Source organism: Callithrix jacchus, chromosome 10, assembly GCF_049354715.1.
Source record: "Callithrix jacchus isolate 240 chromosome 10, calJac240_pri, whole genome shotgun sequence".
Classification (NCBI taxonomy): Eukaryota; Metazoa; Chordata; class Mammalia; order Primates; family Cebidae; genus Callithrix; species Callithrix jacchus.
Window position 1 is genome coordinate 30,690,653 of NC_133511.1, and position 16,214 is coordinate 30,706,866.

A 16,214-nucleotide genomic window follows, 5' to 3' on the forward strand; every position below is an offset into this window, starting at 1 on the left:
GTGTAAGGAATGGAATTTATGTGTCTGAAGTCCAATACATCACAGCTTTTCCAGCATCAGTTTCTGGAATCTGCTGGTACCACTTACTATTAGGCTGACAGAAATCTAAAGCTTCACGGTCAAAACATACACATATTCCTCTCACTATTCATTAGATATTATTTATAATGAATCATGTACTAAATACAAATGCTATTGTTTATGTAATACAAGATGGATGAGGTAAATATGCTAAAATAAATATGGTAGAGAATAGCCTTAGATAGCACTGGTTTTATTTTCCACTACTATTCCAAGTCTGATATTTGATTTAGAGATATCTCTTTCTATTATCCTGCCTTCATCCCAAAGAAGAGAAGAAAAAACAACCCAAACAAGGTCTCTTCTGTCAAGCCATCTCTGAATGATTCAGAGCCTTACTAGGGGGGCTAGAAATAGCCAATAAAATACCAAAAAGCCCACCCCCCCAACATTTTGACTCCAAGACACTCAAGAACTTCACTTATGCCAGACAGGGGAGAAGAGAGGATGTGGAGATCAGGGCTTGTCACTACGTGGGGACTGTACATCTACTCCATGTTCAAGGGAACCTGGTCTGAAATAGCTGCAGATAGAGGAATGAAGCAATGACTAAAAAGGAGACAATTTAATACTAGGGCTTAAGATGGCACTTGAAGGTTAGCAGAAGGTCATTTCCCATGAAAACAGCAGAATCAAATCTCATGAGTAAGAGGAGAAGGCTTTAGAGACCATGTCTAATCCAATTAGCCAAATCCTCTTCACTTCTTTTGAGGCAGCAGCTATGGCTGAGTGAGAAAGGGTCTTAAATCGGTATGGCTTAATGAAGAGGAGAAAGGGAATAAGATACTAAAATCATAAAACAAAAAATATTCAGAAGAGCCATAACAATATTCTAAATAAAAATGCCTGGTGAAGTCTAAATAAAAGAAAATAACAGGGCCATTCCTTCCAGCCTATTTGTCTGTTGGCTATTTATCTCTATAGACAATCCAAGGGCAATTATGCTTCAACTTCATCTTAAGATACCAAATACAGTTCAAAGGCAATGAGACAGTAAAGGAAGGTCAAGTTAAAGCTTCTATCATTCTAAATACACCTTCAATAAGTTAGAAGTATTGATTTCTTTTATTATCCTTAGAGCAGGGTTTTCAACCTTGGTACTACTGATATTTTGTACTGTGAAATCTTTGTCATAGGGGCTTTCCTGTGCATTATAAAATATTCCACAATATCCCTGCCCTTCTCCCCTCAAACTAGATGCTAGTCGCACCAACCAAACATGTCTCCAGACATTGCCACCTATCCCCTGAGGACAAAATTGCTCCAGTTGAGAATCACTGCCTTAGACTTAGGGACTTTTGGATACAATTTTATCAGGCTACTTTCATAGTCATTTTAAACTGGTGGTTGTAGCACAATGCTTTTCAAACTGTGGGCTGGCCATCATTATATTAGAGATCATATAATCTGCTTTGTTGTTTGTGATAACGTGAAAATGCATCTGTTTGGAGACACTTGTTTTATATGTAGGTAGATACACGCAGATATGCGTGCATGCATATGTATGTATGTGCCCATGCCTATGAGTGTGTTCACAGTGAGCTGCAATGTACAGTGCATTTTTTACTGTAGGTTGAAGTTTAAAAAAAAGTTTGAAAAACACTCACATAGTGTCAAGAATCAGGAGTAGAAGCCTAGGTCACGTTTTTAGCTTCCTGGAAATGCTCCCCATCTCCACCCACCCAAGCACCCTGTAAAATGTTTGCAGGGGCCTAAACCATGAACACTGTATTCTGTACTGCCAGTCCTAGCACATGAGTATTGGCTCATCCAATCAGTAGCAGCAATCTATAGAGTGGGAGAGAAAGGTCTTGGAGGTGATGGTGTAGATTCAGGACATTCTCCATTAAACAAACTGTTTTGGCCAATTTCACACCTGATAAAAGTTACACTTCTTTTCTCTCTGATGCCGTTCCCAGGCCTCTGTCTTCCTGCCATGGCCCCTTCTTATGTTTATAGATAGCTCCCTCTGTCAGCTCTCAGCTCTAGGTTTCTGTCCTGTAACTATCCAGACCCAAGTTACTCAGCTGTGTCTGAGAAAGTTCAACATTGCTGCCCTCTGACTGTGTATCTAGGTCACCATCCTTTCCTGCCTGGTGCTGGAGAAGAATGATGAGGAAATGAACTCTGAGGGCAAGAAACTACTGCTTCATTCTCCCAATGACTACTGTGAAATCTAAAATGGCTTGGAGTTTGCACAATTTCTTCTCTGATTTTTGCTTTCATGTTTTAAATCATGGATCCACATCTTTGAATCACGTACTTCAAGGGAAGACTTGACACTGTCCTAAATACCACAATGTAAGAATCTGAGTTCCGTATGTTTATATCTAGCCACAAACAGTTTTTGTTTTTGATTACTAATGTATACATCACAGATATAAAATTAATATGTATTAAAAAAATGGAAGGATTCTTAAGGAAGGAACTTCAAAAAATCATCTGTTCAACCTCAGTGGTTATCTTTCCAAATCTTGTTAACTCTATATATGAAAACACTGAGCACCAAAAAAAAAAAAAAAAAAAACCAAAAACACTTTACAGTAAGTGGCTTATAAGAACATACAACTTGAGAGTTAGAAGGAAACTTGGAGGTGATCTTATCTAGTCTCCTCCCAAAGCAGAATTCTCCTCTGTAATATAATGGCATAGACAAGGGTTGTGCCCTGTGAATCCAGAAACTTGGGCTTTTATCTTAGTTCTGCTACCGAATTAGCAATGTGACCTCAGGGAAGTGGCTTAATTCCTTAAAAGCATAATTTCATTTTGTTGAAGATGGTTCTTAAACCTTGGCAACCCAAATCTGCCTCCTTGTGTTAATAAATTCTAGTCATTGGTTCTAGTTCCACTCTCTGGAGTTACCAGATATTAGGTAAATCTCTTCCAAAAGACAACAGTTTGCATTTTTAAATTCAGCTATTATTTCTCCCTTATGTCTTTTCTACAAGCTGTATACATACGTGATTTTGCCAACCTCAAAGACATGAAATAAATATCTGATGAACGAAAGAGAGAAATGAACCACTTCTCATCCTGGCTCCATCCTTTGGGTGTGCTGCTTTGTTTTTCTTTTAAAATGAAGTGCCGAGAACCAAACAGCTCTGAGATGTGATCTGACCAGCAAAGAATACCGGGGATTAATGCCTTCCTTGATTTAGACGCTATCGCTATACTTCTTATATAGCCTAAGATTGTGTTAGCTTTTTGGCATACACATCAAAAGCACTGAGTCATATTGAGTTTTCAGTCAACTAAAACCCTAAGTCCACACGTGTATATTAAAAAAAAAATTGTGTGCCCCTCTGTTAAGTATAGTCTTGCCCTTCTGTATTTATGCAATTTAAAAAATCTAAATTATAGTTTATAATATTTATTGCTACCAAATTCCATCTTGTTGGCTTTAGATTACCATTCTCGGTTTTCTAAATGTTTCTGAATCTTAATTTTCATCATCTAAAATATTAATTACTCCTCTAAGATTAGAATTACTTGCAAATTTTCTGATGAAAAAACTGATCAGAATAAGATCAAGAGCAATGCTCTGTCACTAGAAATTTCCCTCCAGGATGGCATCAGTTTATGACGTTAATTTACTCTTGGGCTAAAGACACTCGACTAGCCATAAGTTACTTAAATGTACTATAGTGCAGGAAGCATATTCCATCCTGTCCATATGGATATTACAGCAAAACTTGTTGAAATCCATATACAATGTAACTACGACTGCACACTAATCAGGTAGGGCACACTCCTACTGAACCCGTAATGGTTTCTAGGGTTCCCCATTTCCCTTTCCAAATGTTTACAAACATCTATTTCATCATCTGCTTCAGAAATTTCCAGAAGTAAATGTTGGGGTCAAGAACCTTTAACCGTTTTTTAAAATAGCAAGGCATTTGTGCATCTCTAACCCATATGTATAAATGGCAATGTTTCTTAATGACCTTAATGTTAAATATAAATTTGTTAAGTTTCATGGGATACAATTCATCTAGGCCATGTACAGGTTTAAATGTACAAACCTTTAAAATAGGTATTATTATTATTATTTTCATTCCTATTTTGGTTGTCAATTCTACTTTAATCATTTCTGTTCAATTCTTGCTAGGCCATTTTCCTTGACAAAGAAAATAGAAAACAGCCTAGCAAGTAATACACCCATTCATTCATTGCTAAGTGAATGAATAAATGCTTTTACCATGTAATCAGTTAATACTATAGCATTTGTCCCAAACGATCACCTTTATATATTTTTTCTTGTTAGTAACATGCGATGTATGTGTTTTTCACGTAAGTCTTTTCCCTTAATATTTACCTACAACCTCAGAAGCCTACTGGACCCTGGTCTTATTAGTTCTATTACTGCTATTTTTGTATTTTCAGTATGTATCCCCTCTTTCTATTTTTTTAAAATGTTCTCCTGGAATCTGATCTCAGTTAACTACCCTGGTTTCATTTACATTTGATGCTGATTCTTTTTCTTCCTCATTGGAAATAAGTGTTTAATTCGTTCATTCATTTACTCAAAGCATTGACTGAGCTTCTTGTAAATGCCAAAAAAAAAAAAAAAAAAAAAAAAGACTGGGCCGAGCGCGGTGGCTCAAGCCTGTAATCCCAGCACTTTGGGAGGCCGAGGCGGGTGGATCACGAGGTCAGCAGATCGAGACCATCTTGGTCAACATGGTGAAACCCCGTCTCTACTAAAATTACAAAAAATTAGCTGGGCACGGTGTTGCGTGCCTGTAATCCCAGCTGCTCGGGAGGCTGAGGCAGGAGAATTGCCTGAACCCAGGAGGCGGAGATTGCGGTGAGCCGAGATCGCGCCATTGCACTCCAGCCTGGGTAACAAGAGCGAAACTCCATCTCAAAAAAAAAAAAAAAAAAAAAAGACTGTAAGGTTTTGAAGGCAGAAATCTTATGTAATTTATTTTGACATTTCCCTTAGCATTTAATAGTGTTATTCACAAATAAACAATCCAGGTTTTACTAAATGAATCAATCCTGTTGCAACTTTCAGTGATACCTTCTGGTGTTAAAAATTTAAGTTAATTTGTTATTACAGCATGTAAAACAGTTTTTATCTCATTCTGTCATGATCCTGTGAATTCCAGTACTTTTCATTTCTGCTTTCCTTTCTGTGGCAGCTGTTTTTCACGATATCCAGTTTTAACTTTATCTGATTTTTTTGGTCAACGTCTTACTCTTCACTGGGTTGATGGTCTGCTGCCGTTCTTTCTACAATTTTTGAGTTGTACTCTGTCTGTAGTCAGAAGTTCACCATGTGAATAATCATATATCATGTCACAGAAAATTCAAAAACCTTGCCTTGGTACCAGCTACATAGTTAGCTATGATTTAATGCTTTCCTTTTTCTTCTAAGAAACTTACAGATAGAAAAGTTGAAAATATGATCTAGGCCTTAAGTTTTCTGTTTAAAAATATCTCAAAATTATTAGAGATACAGTATTGGCTTCTTCAAGTGTCATTTATTTTTATAAAAATAAGAGCAGATAATAATCTTATTAATTTAGTAAGCAACAGAATTTTAACCACAATTCAATATGCTGTTCAGAAAGATATTACCCCATCCTTTTAGTTACGCTTCTCAATCTGCAAGTTGAAAATTATGTGTGAGTCATTCTTGATTTCTCTTTTTCTCATCCTTAATCCAATACCATGTAATCATGTAAACAGTCACTAAATATAGATGATCCTACCTCCTCAGTATCTCATGAATCTATTACCCCTTTACCATCTCTATTGCAATGATCTTATCTGAATGCCTCCTCATCACCTTTTATCTCTATCAATGACACCCCTTCCTAATTTGTCTTCCTGGTTCTAACTTTGGCCCCTTCAATTAATTAATCCTCCATAGCACTATTTAAATGATTTTTCTCAATTGCAAATTTGCTTATGTCATCATCTGTTTATGTTTTGCAAATTGTTTCCTATCAAATGAGTGACAAATGTTTTGTTCTTGGAATGACTCACAGGACTCTGAATGAACAGACTCCCATTAAACTCTTCAGTGTTATCATCAGCCTTATTCTTGCATATCATATATTCCTAATCAATTATACTCAAATTCTTTGAGTACCACAAATGCATGATATTATTTTACTGCTCTGCCTCGAATGCTGTCTCTGTCTCACTGTCTCCTGGCAACTCCCTTCATTCTTTAAATCTCATCTCTGATGTCAACTCCTATAAGCCTTCCCTGGACCTCTCATAATTGATACATCCCTTCTCTGAATCACATATAGAGTTCTTTTCAAAGCACTGATTTTATACTACAACTCATATTTATAAGTTTGCTCCTCCAACTGGATATTAAACTCTCTATGGTAGGGGTTTTGGGTCTTTTTTTGATCACCTACCATAGTGCCTACCACAGAGAAGGCAATCAATAAATATTGGTTAATAAGGAAATTCATGCTGTATATGGGACCAACACTAGTCTTAAAGCATGGCACACAGTTCAAAGCAGGCTCTGCAGAAAGCATACATCCCAATATATAAAACAGCAAAAACACTGAGCTCTTAATTACTCATGCTTATGGAGGAAGACAATGACAGAACGATTTAAGCATCCTTTGTATTTGGCATTCCATATGTGTTTATATTTACATCTTGCAGATTTACTTTCCTAATAATCTTTTGTTTAGTCTAATAATAAAACTGTGGGCCCATACACCAGCGACAGAGCTGAGGTTGTAAGGGGTATGCTAGGTAATAAGTCAGCGGATCTACAATTAAGAATAATCCATGAAATAGGCATTCACATCTGGCTACACATTCCTCTAGAAGGGAAGAGAGCTGGAAGACAAGGGAATGGGTCAGCCATGCTTCTTATTTCACATTATAAATCCTGGAGGAGAGAGACAGCTGCCAGCAGCCTACGTTTGGTCAGTTTTCCTGGCAAATAGGCCCAGAGGATAGAGGAGATTGAAAGTCAAACAAAAACAAAGGGGGGTTATGAGGACCATGAGTCAGACTTGTATTTTGGGAAGTGCCTCTGATGGATGGAGCAGGATTGAATTGATTTCCATCCATTATTTGAAACTAGTAAAAAGAAAAGAAGAAGGAAGGAAGCAGAATGGGGGAGGAAAGACCAAAAGCAAAGGTCTGGATACCTTTCTAACAAATGCAGAATGAGAAAAAGATACCTGGGGACTCTGTATTCTTAGGATAAATAAGACTGATTGCAAAGGGAAATCTCTAAAAATTTCTTCTACATTTGAGTATTGTGACATGTTTAGAATTTCAATCTTTAAGTTTTCTTTTTTTTTTTTTGAGACAGAGTGTTGCTCTGTCACTCAGGCTGGAATGCAGTAGTGGCATCTCAGCTCACTGAAACCTCCGCCTCCCGGGTTCAAGTGATTCTCCTGCCTCAACCTCCCAAGTTGCTGAGACTAAGGGCATGCGCCATCATGTCTGGCTAATTTTTCTGTATTTTTAGTAGAGACAGGGTTTCACCATGTTGGCCAGGCTGGTCTCGAACTCCTGACCTCAAATGATCCACCTGTCTTGGCCTCCCAAAGTGCTGGGATTACAGGCAGGAGCCACTGTGCCTAACCAACCTTTGTGTGCAAGTTTTTTGCACACAAGTCTAGTGTGCCTCTGAAGACTTTCAAGTCAACTTGTTTTGGTCCTATACTATGTTTCTACTGATATACTATAATCCAGTTCTGAAAAAATCAGTACTGATAGACTTTAAAAATAACACTAAAAAGCTATAGACAGGTTTGAGCCTGGCTTACCCACATAAAAGTTGAACAAACTCGCTGAGCTCTGGCTTCCTTCATTATAAAATGGGCTAATTCTTGCCTTGCCTTCTTCACAGTTATCAGCAAGATGAAATACGAAAAATAGAAAGTATTTCTAAAAGTGTTATGTGTTTACACATGTAAAAGAGACAAAGACTCCTTCAGACCCTCTTTAAAAATTCGACCAGGTCCAGAGAACTAATGATGGCAGGATTCAGGGAAGCTTTCCATTTCATGCCTCAGTTTTCTCACTGTAAAGCTTACTCTCTTGGCAGGCTCAGAGAAGTAAATACTGAGCCAGTAAAGCATTTGGTACTGAGTGGTTAAGAAAATTGGGGAGAGGCCCCAGGGGGTTTGAAGTAATACGAAAACTCTATTTCTGAATCCTCCCTAAAACCAGACCTCTATATACTAAACAATAAAACTTTCACTGCAGAGACTACAGGATCTAAAATGTCTCTGTCTCTTCTTTCCTTGTCCCCGTGTGAACAGCATGGCTGGCTCATTCTCAGTCCCCAGGTAGTTATCCTGACCCTGCCTTTCTCAGCAGCAAGGGCAAGGGCAGAGAGGTGGGGTGAGGAGGGGGAAGGTAATTAAAATGGCCACCCATTCAGAAGAAAATTGAGTCTGTGGAGGGGAAAGGGCAGAAAGAGGGAGCAAAACCCTTAGTGCTGAAGCACCAGGAAGAAAGGCAAGACACAAAAGAGGGGAGAAGGCAGTAATTTAGTGGTCGTCTTGACAACCAAAGCCCCTATTGTTCATGGGGACTTGACCTCACAGGGAGATCTCCATGCTCTGCTCTGTACATAGAACCCCCACCACAGGAAAGGAGGATGGGAAGGGAAGAGTTGGAGGAGGCAGAAGTGATAAGTAATTATGTGCTTGCAGGAGGGGCTGACCTCCAAATTTCTACAAATATTACAGATAACAGATTTAGAGTGTACTCAGCCATGATTTGGAAGAAAATTATCAGGGATTTATTTAAATCAGCAGACATGGCAGGACTTCAAATTATGCTGTGAAAATGGCTAGAGGAAGCTGGAAAACACCAGCCTTGAAGAGAATAAAGAATACATATGAGAAGCAGATGCCCAAGATGAACAAAGAGAAAACATACTGAGAGGGGTGTAGAGAAGGAAAAATGCCGATCATTAGCACCATCACCTTGGTGTAGAAGAGCGACCCAAAAGCATTTCCAATTTCCTCTCTATAGGCTGAATTGTAAAACATTTCCCAGTAGAAGTCCATCTATCCTGATATGAAGGATATAGGGACACCGCAGTGGAAACTCCAGAATCTCCACAGAATAGGAACTTTGGGAGCACTGACTGTGGGTAGAAAACACAGAGGAATAATAAATAAAAGTCGAAAAACAACACAAAGGAACCCTGGGGGAGACAGGAGGTGGGTGTTAAGGAACTTACCTTGATGCAGCATTTGCACCACAGCCTTCCTCCCAGGAAGATCTTTCCAGGCCAGCATCATAGTACAGCTAAAGTAGATTCCCCACCAAGTCACCCAACTCTCTCCCTGCTCCAGTAACAAATAGCTCTACTTCTCCAAAGGGCACTTGGAGAAGCCAGCCAGGACAGAGGTAAAGATCAAAAGTAAGGCTGAGCGCGGTGGCTCAAGCCTGTAATCCCAGCACTTTGGGAGGCCGAGGCGGGTGGATCACGAGGTCAACAGATCAAGACCATCCTGGTCAACATGGTGAAACCCCGTCTCTACTAAAATTACAAAAAATTAGCTGGGCATGGTGGCGTATGCCTGTAATCCCAGCTACTCTGGAGGCTGAGGCAGGAGAATTGCCTGAACCCAGGGGGCGGAGGTTGCGATTAGCCAAGATTGCGCCATTGCACTCCAGCCTGAGTAACAAGAGCGAAACTCCATCTCAAAAAAAAAAAAAAAAAAAAAATCAAAAGTGAGCATTAACATATGGTTGCTTCTCCAAAACCAAGTTAATGGGAGAGAGCGAAACAGTCTCCATCCACGGCTGAAAGTAATAGGAAACATTCTTGATTATATAACAGGTTGACAAGATTCCTAACATCAGGGTTATTCAGCACTGACAAGCTCCACCGTAGTGACTATATAATGTGTAGGATTTGGTGATCACAAAAGACCCTGAATTTAGGTCCAACTAATTTATAGAGAATATTGACAAAATTCTTTCAATTCAGATGTCCAGCTGGTCTCATCACCACAGACTCTGTTCTGCTCACTCTATTCTGAATGAATCAGCTCCAGTGCTGAATTTTTAACAGGTGAGATCCATTCAAAGGGGCAACTTCGTGTCATCCGCACTGCGCCGAGAAGAAAGCATATGTTGAAGATGCATTAGAGCAGAAGGAAGAAGGGTGAAAGATGAAAGACACAGGGCTTATCTAAAAGTCACTGGCACTAAGGATTAGATAGATAAGTGGTCTCTAAATCTTGGAGCAAGCCAGGAAATGGCTTCAATATTACTGTATCAACACTAGGGCAGGGGAACCTAAAACTGCAAAATCAACAGGTCTTCCTCAAAGGACAGTGATGGTATTGTTTAACCTGCAGTGCCACCTGGTGCCCATATGGAGAATTTCTGTACCCATGCCATGCAGCAAGAGTTTGGTAGGCTTTCTGTCACCTATTTGAAACAAAAGCAATACACATCCAGAAAGCAGCTGGCTAAAAGTATTCCAAATTACTTTTTATTTGAAAGTATAAATAATGCCCCTTCTCCTGTTTTAAAACGTTTTAGTGCCTAGAATGTTATTTAGTCTAAATGACAACTATCTTAACAAGATCTAGCTTTGTTATATTTTCCTCTATAAAGCCTCCCTAACATTTACCTGTAAATTATCTCTTATCCCCCCAAAACTTCATAAGCTAGGCTATGATTCCCATTTGGAGAGTAACGGGCAAGGAAGTTAAGTGGATTGTTCTAAGTCACATAGATAGCCTTAAAGCAAGATTTGAATTCAGATCTGACTTCAAAGCCCATGCTCTGGCTTTCCATGTAGAAGGAAAGAGGTGGAGAAAGCATACCACCAGGAGATGCTTCCAGAGAGGGTAGGCTCTGTAGGGCTTCACGCTGGGAGGCCCAGGTTGGAGTGGGCATTGCACCCTTTGGAGAGAGCCATTAGAATGGGAGATGCCGTGAAGGGCCCCCTAAAAACCTCTTTGCTTAGGGCCTACCATGGTTCTGGGAATCAGAATACCCCAATTAATTGAAGACCTGGGTACGCCTTGTGTGAAGACAATGAAAGATTCAGTTTTCATTTTGCAGCTGGTCCCCTGCAGTACTAAGGAACCCCTAAGATTCTTACTAGTGTTAAGCAGAGGGACTAACTCCAGTAGAATGACGTGTGATCTTTTACGTTCATTTATTTGACACAAATTTATTAAGTGCTTTCTATGTATTATGGAGCTGGGTGCTGAAAGTATAATGGTTAATAAGACATAGTCCCTGCCCTCAGGAGGCTGACATACAATTTAAAGCTGTTATCAAAATGTCAAGCGCTTAGGTTCCTGTTTGCAGTCACAGATGGGCAAGAGACACCAACAACCTAACTTGAAAAAAAAAGGCTGAGATTTAAATACCTCAGGATATTCTGGTTTCTTTGTTAACTTTTACAACGAGCAGTTCTGCACCTCTACTTGAGTATATCAGACTTCAAGAGCACACACACAGAAATGCAAACACAATGCAAAGGCACATGGCTGTCAGCTACCACTCACCTGCTACAATCAAAGACATATTCCAGGAGAGACTGTCACCACGTGACAGGAAAAGCATGATGTCTACACCCATCCTAAGATGAGTGTAAAATAAGTGACACCCAAGAAATATGACAGGTAGAATACTCACATGACGGGAAACTGCTAGGGCCCATCCTGGCCTAGTCTACAGCAGTCAAGACCTTCCCTTTGGCATGGCCTAATGCAAGAGGCATGAGACAAGCAGCACTCCTTCCCAAGGAGCCACAATACAATCTGAGTAAAGCCATCAATGAGAAAAATTAATTTCAGCAACTCTTAAAAACATCCCACATCAATGAATAGAGAGCCAGAAAATCATGGAGAATTCTGAAGACATAGACTTGAGTTAATTTTGCATCTGGGGGTCTTGCAAAGCATATTTCTAGAGAGGCTGTGCATAGGAAGAGATTGGGTATAAGACACAGCCAGGCACCAGAGCTGAACTGGAAGAAAAAGTTACATAGCAAAGGAAAAAACTGTAATCTATGCTTCCTGAGAAACTCTCGAGTCTTAACTTTGATAACGTTTTCCTGATTGTGAAGAGGATGTAAATAGAGATACCTAAGAGACAATCCTTGGTTCAGAAGTGCTTTAAAATAATTTATATGCTACCATTAGACGCATGTGTCCCTAAGACCAGCCAGATGGAAAACAAGAGGCTAGATGGGAATAAGGCAAGGGAATTTTCAGGTGAACCCAATTCTAGCGGCCATTGCTTTGCAGGAAAGCTTTCACGGAGGGGAGGCAGTGCAGGGCAGTGGGAAATGTATGACCTCTGAGGCCAGGATGACTCAAGTGGAATCTTAAGGTGTGGTTGTTAGTACTTTCATGATTGTGGAATGCTATTTTATCTGAAAATAATTTTTGTCACTTATAAAACGTAGAAATATGTGTCTGTCTCACAGAATTGATCATTAATACAAAGAGTACATAGCTGCTTCCTTGGTATCATTAACAATAAATATCGGTTCCTTTCCCACTGCAATTATTTGTGTCCTTCTGGTGGCAGACCTGGAGATTCTCTTAAGAAATAACCAATGTCACAAAGACCTCTTATCTACCTGCTATTTAGACATGCCCACCAAGAAGCAGGCCCTTGAAGTAGAGTTCCACTCAGCACTTTTGATTCTGGGATGTTCTAAGAGAATAGTGGAAGCAAGAGGGTTCATGGTCAACCTTTTCCAACTGTCCTGAGGGGAGATGAACATCATGCCTTGCAGCACAGCATTCTCCAGTGCCCCCAGACTCTGCCACTACTCTCCTGACCTTTCCTAGGAGATGGTTTACAGGGAGACATCTTTTCTAAGAAAATGATTCCAAGGTCTGGTGTAAGGTCCGGAACTTGCCGTCAATTTTCTCCTGGGTCCCCTGCTTGTTGGACTCCTTAAACTGTACATCCTTTCTTTTCTTCTTCCTCTCTGTATGCTTCCTAACTTTACATGCTTTATACTCTTCTCTGCCAGAAACTTTCCCCCCCTGCTTTCTGCCAAGCCATTCCATTCCTACATACCCCTAACACTCATACGTACACACACACACACACACACACACACACACACACTCTCTCTCTCTCATACACACACACACACACACACACACACACACACACACACACACACACACATTCTCTCTCTCCCCCCCGCCCCGCTTTAACTGAGAAATCCTGACACAGATGCCAGGAATGTGTCTGCTGCCCTTTTCACACAGGTCTGATGCCATCATCGGGGGCATGGGGAGGGCAGTGCTGCAGACGTGGCATTCACGTATTCTGTTGCTGGCCTGGTTCCTATTTTTGTTGTGGCATTGCTCTGAGTGTCCAGGCTGGGCGCTGGTCCAGCTTCTTCTCATTCCTTCATTCTCCATCAGAGATCCATACCAATCCTACCCCTTACCTTGGCTGGATCTTCCTGCCCCAAACCTCCTACTATCAATGGAGCACAGTGTATGTCTCCTCTTTCCCTCCAACCCGGTCTAGTTCCGAGTACTTGCCCAATTTGCTAAAACTGATTCTGATGTACGCAGAGATATTTTCAAGTTTCTTCTGTTTTCGGACATGAGCAGAGTTTGCACAAGCCGGATTCGCTCCTTGGCTCAGACTGCTATCTGCTCTCCCCTTCCCCTCCCTTGGTCTCTCATTCCAAATAAGGAGTGCTTCTTGTTACATAATTGGATGTTCCCAGCACAGAAGCTGACACATGAGGTTAAGTGCACATGCATGCAAGACTTCCCTTTGACTTAACAATGCCTTTTTTGGGCATCTAACTTCTCTTCAGCTCCCCTCCCCACTTCTTTCCACATCATCAACAATCAAGGGAGATTTATAAGCCTGGCTCAGATCAGAGCTCTTCCAACTTTGGCTCAGAAGGAGAGGTTATGAGGTCGAACTTACTCCGTTTTTTTGTTTTTTCCTTTGCAGGATAGAGTGTGTTTATAATTTGACAGAAGTCTGTAGTGTCTAAGGAGGTAATGCATTTAGGTCTTTTAAAGGTGCAAGGAGGGTATACAAATTTGGAAGCAGAAGAAATAAACTTGCTGCTTGGAGATAATAATACTGGAGGTTAGAAAATGAGGACATTTTAAGGAAGAGATGCACACAAATCTGGTGACTACAGCATCCCTCATGCTCAAACTGCAGTGTGTTCCAGACAACTAGAGAAGTGGCAGTACCAGCTTTAGCACCAACACTAAACTACCCGGCTCTTTTAAGCACAGAACTTAAAGGAAGAGAACCCAAGGACCCTGCAAATGCATATGGCTCAGCTACCTGTGTTTTCAGGGAGGGCAAACATGTAGCCTCCTAGGCAGCAGTCGTGGGGATGGGAGACAGCAGGACCTCACATCACGCCTCTTGCGGGAGACGCAGCGGGGACAGTGGAGAGGTGCTGCAGCTCTGGAGATGTCAAGTTTCCAGCATAGCAAATAAAGCTGAAGTGTGTAACAATGCACAAATCACTTTTTAACATAAAAAACTGCAACTGTCACGGGGACAGTAACATGGGCCACCTCTAGATTACAGCAGTGCCCTTATGTTAGACACAAGTGTGTAGATACGAAGATGAAGTTTAGATTCTACAAATTGCTTGATTATCTCCAGTACTTGGAGACAAAGATTTTGGGGTTGGTTTTTATCCAGCTGAATTACAGGGCAAAGATCTGATCCTGAAATTTAGACAATCAACACAACTATAAATCAGAAAAACCTGGGTTCAACTTCGGCTTGTGATATTTATTAACTCTATGATTTTGATTAGATAACCCACATTCTTTGTAAGCCTTAGTTTCCTCATCTTTAAAATGAGGGTCATAATACCGCTTTCACAGGACTTTTGGAGGAATTAAATGATATTAGCTTGTTGCAAAAATAATTCAGGCTTTTTAACAGCATGTGCATGGTAGTGTTCAGTACGGTATTTGCACTAAGTAAACGCTCAATAAACATTTGCTGGGCAGTAAATATGCTCACGCTGAGGAGATTATCAATGTTTACACTCTGAATGCTAAAATAAGTTCCATATCTCTCATGCACAGGGGGCTTGCAGGTATGAGACCATGGGCCACAGGTGCCAGATCTCTGGAACCTCTGGAGGAAGAACTGGTTCTTTATTTAGATACCACGACTTCTAGCTTCCTATTGTAAGGAGGCTTCAGGAACACTGAAACCAGCTTTAAGGTACTTGAGAAAAAGGCCAAAAATGTCATTAAAAAGATGGGAAAAATGACTGGTAGGGATACATGAATGGCCTTAAACAGAGAAGTATGAGATTCTTCATTTGATTCTAGTCTGTGGAAGTTTGCACTGAGAAGACTGCTAAACCAGATGTAGTTTTAATACAAAACAAAATATGCTACGGGTAAAGTTGGATTAGATATAAGTAAGAACTTGCTGACAGGAAGGGATATGAGATAACTGAACATGTATGAAACATTCACCTGGAAATATGAAGGATGAACAAAGATTAAAGACCACAGTTACAAGTTTTTCAAAAGTAACTAGCCACAAAATTCTATTCTCACACAATATTCACAGTGGCTTCATTCAAATTCACCAAACATTTTCAGAATTTTCTCACTTTTCCCATCATAATAGTGATGCCTTTTCACAAAATAGAACAAAACAAAACAAAAAAACAACAAAAACTCAGAATGTGAAAAGAATAGAACGTCAAAGGAAATTCAATTGTGAGCCCCTCATGGCATGAGCTATATTGGGGTTTGCTAAGTCTTCATTCACCAGACTTTACCCAGCCAACTGGAGTTGGGTGTAGTCAGGGAACGTCAGGGATAGGAATGGAAAGGTGAGGAAAATGCCTGGGCAACACAGCGAGACCCCAACTTAATCAAAAAATTAAAAAAATTAGCTAAGCCTGCAGTCCTAGCTACCTGGGAGGCTGAGGTGGGAGGATGGCTTGAGCCCAGGAGATTACAGGGAGCCATGACTGCAGCACCTCTACACTCCAGCCTGGGCGACAGAACAAGATCCCATCTCATTGATATTTCACATTTTGACATTTTATGCTCCATATGCGAAAAATAAATGATAAAGAAATCTCACAGCCTCTGCTCTGACCTCTAAAATGACCCCTGTCTTCGCCATGTCTACCATACACCAGGAGCTTGCTTCCT

At 40.3% G+C, this 16,214-nt stretch overlaps 1 protein-coding gene across 32 annotated transcripts in view; it reads right to left on the reverse strand.

Annotated features, from left to right (window-relative positions):
• The window catches only part of SNX19 (sorting nexin 19), a 99,855-nt gene that overhangs the window by 69,045 nt on the left and 14,596 nt on the right, over positions 1-16,214 (reverse strand). For 5 of the 32 annotated variants that reach the window (XR_013522832.1, XR_013522827.1, XR_013522826.1 and 2 more), the window contains exon 9: positions 9,015-9,178. The exons of 21 other annotated variants lie outside the window; for them this stretch is intronic. Coding sequence is in view for 2 of the 11 variants with exons in the window: in XM_017977661.4 (XP_017833150.3) it covers positions 9,058-9,178 (121 nt within the window). In the remaining 9 variants the exon portion in view is untranslated. Of the gene's footprint in view, positions 1-3,041; positions 3,195-5,228; positions 5,342-9,014; positions 9,179-9,274; positions 10,154-16,214 lie in introns of those variants that run through there. 6 more of the 32 variants (XR_013522833.1, XR_013522830.1, XM_017977661.4 and 3 more) reach the window with 5 other exon arrangements.